Below are 6,289 nucleotides of genomic sequence, written 5' to 3' on the forward strand. Positions count from 1 at the left end.
AATATCTCTATTTTAATTAATAAAACCATTATTTAAAGTGTCCTCGCTGTGTTCACAGTTCTTTATACAAATGAATATTACTAATTACCATGCGCTCATTTGATCAATTCTGACATTGTCTCTGTCTCTCTTTCAGATATAAAAGCAAATCCACAAAGACAGATCTGGCTTATCCATCCATTTGCTTCCCTTTATCCAGTTCATGTTAATGTTGAGCAGGCTGTGATTCTGTGTGCATTTTTTGAACGCTTTCAAGAGCACAAGGGTTCATTGTTGATCAAAGTACACCAGCTTATTCACTGACATTTTAACACAGTGACCTATTATGAGTCACTTGTCTAACTCGGTTGGCCTGAGGGAAGAAGTTTTTTTTTTTCTACTTGAAAAACATCCAAGAGTTTATATTTTTCAGAGTGGCAATGTGTTCTTGTTATAATAAATATAAATGTGACTCATTCAATGGTATCTCTTGTTTTATTACTTTGTAACTGAGTCACACAGCTAATAAATTAAGGCTTGTTAAATGTGAAGAAAAAACAAACAAATAAACAAGCACACAGCTGAAACCCAGTCACAATGTTTGATTAGTTCACATCTAATGGAGATTTATTCATTAAAACACTGTTATCAAAATGCACGTCTGATCCTAATTCTGAAAAGATGCTGGTTGTACATTACAGCACTGGTGTTTCATGAGGCTCACGGTTTGTGTTTAAAAATAAATCTTTTGTTAGTATCTATGCATGTAGCCACCCTGGAGGAAATCGTTGACTTTAGAGAAAGTCACACTACAAAATGAGAAAAGAAGCCGTGGAAAGCTTGTGAGGTAGGATAATCCATGCAGAGAAATGTGGCAAAGTAATAAAAGCTCAGGATGAAACAAATTTTACATTTTATATTGATTAAGAAGTAACCTGCATTTATTTCTAATCACTGCAATCAGTAGCTACTGATCATTTCTGCTTGGTTCCAGAGAAAGATGCTTGTAGTGTTTGTAGCACTACCTTTAATCCTACACTGTTCCTTTCTCCCAATACAATGTCAGTAACCCAAATGATAAAAATACTCAGGCCACTGCAAATTATTTTTTTTACACTGGCTTTAAGAGTCGTTATTTTAAACTTAATGGGTAAAATGAACAAATCAATCACCTTTATGGATTAGACGTGCAAAGCATTACCATTTACTAACATTTTTACCAGCTGACAATCTGGAAAATCCTCTTATTCACTTTCCTACAGACAATTAGACGACAAGATCAATACTAAAACTATGTCTTTCCATTAAATACAGAAGACAGCAAGCCTAATTTAGCACAGAGTCGAGGCACATTGGGAAACCACTAGCACGGCCCTGTCACGGGTTCACAAAAATAGGATGCTATACAAGAAGCCTCATATACAACATGAGGTTTTTTAATAGAGCTATTGAAAGAAGGTGAATCAAGGGAGTGTATGAGATTTGTTTTATGACTGACTGGTTGATTTGGTTTGTGCATGCTTAGAATTGCATGTAAAGTAAAAGCCTATTTCTTTCTCTACAGGTAGAGTCTAAAAAGATATACTCTCTAAGGAAAGCCCTTTCCAAGGGCTGTACATACTTGCCCTGTTTCTTCTAGACTTTAAGATCAGGAGACAGCTTGTATTTAATTCAATTCAGTTCAATTCAGTTGTATTTATATAGCGCCAAATCACAACAACAGTTTCCTCAAAGTGCTTTATATTTAAGGTAAAGACTGTACAATAATACAAAGAAAAAATACAATCATATGATCCCCTATGAGCAAGTTGGTGACAGTGGGAAGGAAAAACGAAATTTTAACAGGAACCAGGCTCAGGGACCGGTTGGGGATTAGGGGAGAAAGACAGGACAAAGACATGAAAGTATTATCAAAATACAAAAAAAAAATTAGGTTAAATAGACACTAATGTTTAGAGTCAATAATAAAACAAGACTTGCAGCTTCTGTATGAGCTTCTTTCTTCATGGTGTTTTACCAAGCTGCCTACTACCAAACACTAGGCTTACATGATATGTTATTAACTGCCTTTTTCTGTCACCTAATAACAGTGCAACAATTATTCTTTAGTAAAGAAAGATGTTTCAGTTGTTTATTCCCATTAAAAACTGCAGGGTTGACTGGCTGTGAAATTATTATTTTTTTCTTTATGACTGTTTGGAGCCGGTCTTATGACTTGGAGTTTGTAACGGTGTGTACTGAGAGATGCTGTTTTCAGATGACTTCTGGGTATGTACTGAGGTTTGGGCCTATAAAAAGCCAAATGTTACCAGCAGCGCCTTTAAACTGCAAACAAAGCAGTCTTTTATGTGCTTCCACAGCAGAAAGAGAAGTTTATGCTTTTCAGAGGCTTTAAGAGTAGTGCTTCATTGGATGATCAAAACAGTTTTATAGCCATCATCCTTGCGTCTTGTCTTCGCTAAGGTTTCTGGCCGTTCAGTTGTCTTCATTTTTTCTGTGTTCAGTTTTGGGTCTTGCCATTTAGACTTTTAGCCCTCAACATGAGTAAGTGTCACAGTGAACTGACTCAGAAGGAGCGGGAGATGCTGAAAATTCGGCGGGACAGCGACACAAAGGCGGCCGAACTTGTCAAGATGGAGAGGATGCTCCAGCAGACCAAGAATCTGCTGGACAAGAAGACGGAGTCTGGTTCGAAGAGCTTGGGATACCAGGAGAACATGGGTGAGTGTTACAAACAAGGCTTTCTAACTTCATATTTTCACTTACAAACATTCTCGCTGCTGATCGCAGTCAGTGACATCGTTTTATGTTGCTTGCCTCAGTGGAGGACCTGGAGGAAAAGGTGCGCTCCAGCAGACGATACAGGAGAAACTCCCTCCATCACACGCAGATGCTGGAGAGCCAGATGAAAACTGTGAAAGGTGAGCTGGTGGGCACCCTGGACCACCTTCAGGAGCTGAGGAATGTCCTACGGCGTTCACAGCAGAAGGCAGAAGAACGCAAGGCTGCAATGGAGAAGCTGGCTGCAGGGCTCAGGTGAAGAACCTTGACCGCAATAAACCTGAAATCCTACATCTTGTCAGAAAGGCTGTGCAGAATTCACATCTAACGAGATGGCACCAGTGAAATCATAGAGGAAGAAAGTCCTTTCACTGTTTTTTCCCATCTCAGCAGTGAGGCTGTAAATCTTCATCATTTGGACTTGAATCATGAATATGTTTCAACTACTCTTCCTTCGCTTTTTCATTAATCTCAGTAAGTCTCATAGCAATATAGTGAATTTAAAGCATCTGATTCTTTGTACCTTCTGAAAGTATTTGAAAGATGATTAACCATCGGTGTTTATGCGAATGGGAAAAACCCATTACACATGTCTTCATAGATATTAAATTATACATGTAGTTCTTCACATTACTAAGAAGTACCTTTTAAGCCTGATATATGGAGCTTAGGCTTGTATTAGATCCCTCATTTTAGAGGCAACAATGAGTCGTGTTATCTCCTAGAAAGATGTCCTGAACTCTTCCACATTCATATGTTCCTCTTTGTATGAGAAGAAAAACTGTCAGTGATATACAGTAAATCTTATATTTATCTTACATTTCTTTTAATCACATTTAATGAATATATCTCTGTTAACTAATAATATTTAGGTTTTTACTGAAATCAGAATTTGAATTTATTAATAAGTCAGTCATGACATTACTGAAGGTAGTATTATTGTTATTACTATTATTCACAACTTATTCGAATGAGAGTTCTTACTCAATTCTGCTATATATTAAAGTGATAAACAGCACATAGATTTATATCTTTGTCTGAATAGTATAGAATAAAATGTTTGTTGATGACTTATTGCACATAAATATAGAATTATGCAATTTAACTTTAAACATTTTGCCACAGATGGTCTGAAGAATTATAGGAATGACCCTGTTGTTAACAATGACCCTTATCAACTGCACTGCACTCACTACGTTGAGTGCAATGCCGAAGTTTCCAGTGTTTCAACTCCCTCTGGGATCAATAGGCTGTTTCTGTCTGTTTCCTGTGGTGAGTCATCTGAAAGCTGTATTTGTGCCTTCCCTGTGGCTTGGATGTTTGCTAATTTAGTACAGCTTGTTTCACAAAGCATCACATGCTGTGCAGCTGAGAGGGGATTTCATATGCTGGTGTTACTTTTCTGATGTTGATGCTTTCTGCTTGATCGTAACTTCCTTCATACTTTTGTCCCATGTAAAGTATGATTTCGATATTATGAACATCGCACAAATGCATATGAATGAGTGCTAAAAGTAGAACATTGGAGGTGATTTATGATGACCTGGAAAGTAAACAAACCCATATGAGATCATCACAGATCATCACACAATGTTCCTGACAGATTAATTTTTCAAACTGAATTACATAGAATTGGACTGTTTTCTGTTATTTCTCCCTTTCAACTGGTGCAGAAGTTTTTTTGAGACAGATATAGCAATGAGCCCACAGGGGACACTGGAGACATCTCTGGAAAAAAGCAAGCTGCATCGTTCTTCCTCTCCTGCTTTAGACCACACATTAGGATTTGTTTGCTTGTATTGTAATGAGTTTGATGCATTCAGAAATGTCTAGATAAGCTTTTGTACAAAACAAAATAATAAACTGCTTTATAAATATTCTTCTCAGCCTGTGGCACAACATTCATTTCCTCCATCCATATGTTGAAGTATGCTTGAAGTAGATTTACTGTAGTACATCATAGCAAAGAAAATAGTTCTAGTAAAGGTAATGATCTTCTGTTGGCTTCTGACAGTGAGCGTATCTTTGTTCTTGTCCTGTAGACCTCATTCAACTCATTCTCACTGGCTCCAGTGTCATCACCATCTCTAAGCAGCATATCACATCACATTTGTGCAAATCGGTTGCATGCTGTGTGGTCAAATGTTTGTGCAGGTCGAGATATTTCTTTTATTTGTTCTGTGTCATTGTTGCGGTGATTACTCAAAAAGTAATGTATAACACACAGAATATTTTTCTTAAAAGTAATGCAATACGTTACAATATTACTCACAGCAAAACGTAATTCATCAATTGACTTGTTACATTGCTTTCACGTTACTGTAAAATGACCTGAAAAGCAATTGCCTCATAATGAACAGTTAACAATATAAACCTATAGGCTACACTTATCCAAATACCAGTCCTCATGAGGACACACATTTGATCTTTCTCTTAGTATTTAGGTATGAATACAAAACCGACAGCACAAAGCAAAATGAAAACCAGTACAAAGAAACTTTAAACTACAGTGATTCTACTTTAGAAACATCAGCAACAGGTAGAAATGAAGCTTAACTGCTCATCAGTTTGTTACCTGTTTAAGTTCAGGATCTGGCAGCTGGACTGGGGTCAGCATTCACTCAGCTTTTACGTCACTCTGGGTTCTTGGCTAGCTTAGCATTAGCGTGCTGTCTATGCAGATGCTTGCAAAGAGCTGAACTTGTGTTTGCAGCAGTTGTTTCTGCCCTGGATGCCGTTTCCAATCTACCATCACACTCTCATCCTTTTGTGCAATAAAAATAAGATTAATGTTCACATCCACACTGCAGAGTATGACACTATGAACCTAAATCAGCTGACTGTACCACAAGTGCAAGTGGAACAGATAAGCAGGATAGATAGACAAGCCAACTGACAGTTCAAGGACTTCAAATGCTGGGAACTGGTTCTCGATTCCCATCCCTATATCTGATAGATTTAAGTTTTTTAACAGGGTTCCGCAGGGTTTTGTGCTGGGATAAATATTATTATTTTTTATACATGCTAAGTTCATAATGTTAGAAAAGCATATCCAAATGAAACCCTGAACCCTCCCTTAGCCATGCTGCAATAGACTTAGGCTATTGAGAGAGCTTCCCATGATGCTCCGAGTGTTTGTGCTTCACTCACCTCTTGTCACTGTCTGTGTCTTTACTCTCCTTTTAATCTTTAGTTAATCATTTTCTTCCACAGTGTGAATTTTGTCCTGCCTCTCTCTGCTTTCTTCTCTTTTTCCTCATCCTCAGTTGGTCATGGCAGATGGCCGCCCCCCATTAAGCCTGGTTTTACCAGAAGTTTCTTCCTGTTTAAACAGAGTTTCTCTTTCCCACTGTTACCTAGTGCTCACAGGGGGCTGTCTGATTCTTCATTTTCATATTGGAGGGTCTATACCTTACAATATAAAGTGAGGCAACTGTTGTAAAATTGGCACTATATATATAAAATCGAACTGATTTTAAGTAAACATTGTTAGAATTGTGGATGCTCATACTAAACAGGGTCAGAGTTT

General features: G+C 37.6%; 1 protein-coding gene across 1 annotated transcript; it reads left to right on the plus strand.

Annotated features, from left to right (window-relative positions):
* Positions 1 to 2,322: 2,322 nt before the first annotated feature.
* LOC143415137 (uncharacterized) lies at positions 2,323 to 4,636 on the plus strand. The gene is made up of 2 exons (XM_076880595.1): positions 2,323 to 2,700; positions 2,802 to 4,636. Exons 1-2 carry the CDS (start codon positions 2,520 to 2,522, stop codon positions 3,017 to 3,019), a joined length of 399 nt encoding a protein of 132 aa, XP_076736710.1. The 5' UTR covers positions 2,323 to 2,519; the 3' UTR covers positions 3,020 to 4,636.
* The last annotated feature ends 1,653 nt before the right edge of the window (positions 4,637 to 6,289 follow it).

Source organism: Maylandia zebra, linkage group LG23 (genome assembly GCF_041146795.1).
Source record: "Maylandia zebra isolate NMK-2024a linkage group LG23, Mzebra_GT3a, whole genome shotgun sequence".
Classification (NCBI taxonomy): Eukaryota; Metazoa; Chordata; class Actinopteri; order Cichliformes; family Cichlidae; genus Maylandia; species Maylandia zebra.

Coding starts and splice junctions, on each gene's coding strand:
- LOC143415137 (XM_076880595.1), top strand. CDS start 2,520: ATGAGTAAGTGTCACAGTGAACTGACTCAGAAGGAGCGGGAGATGCTG. Junction 2,701..2,801: donor GGGATACCAGGAGAACATGG/GTGAGTGTTACA, acceptor TGCTTGCCTCAG/TGGAGGACCTGGAGGAAAAG.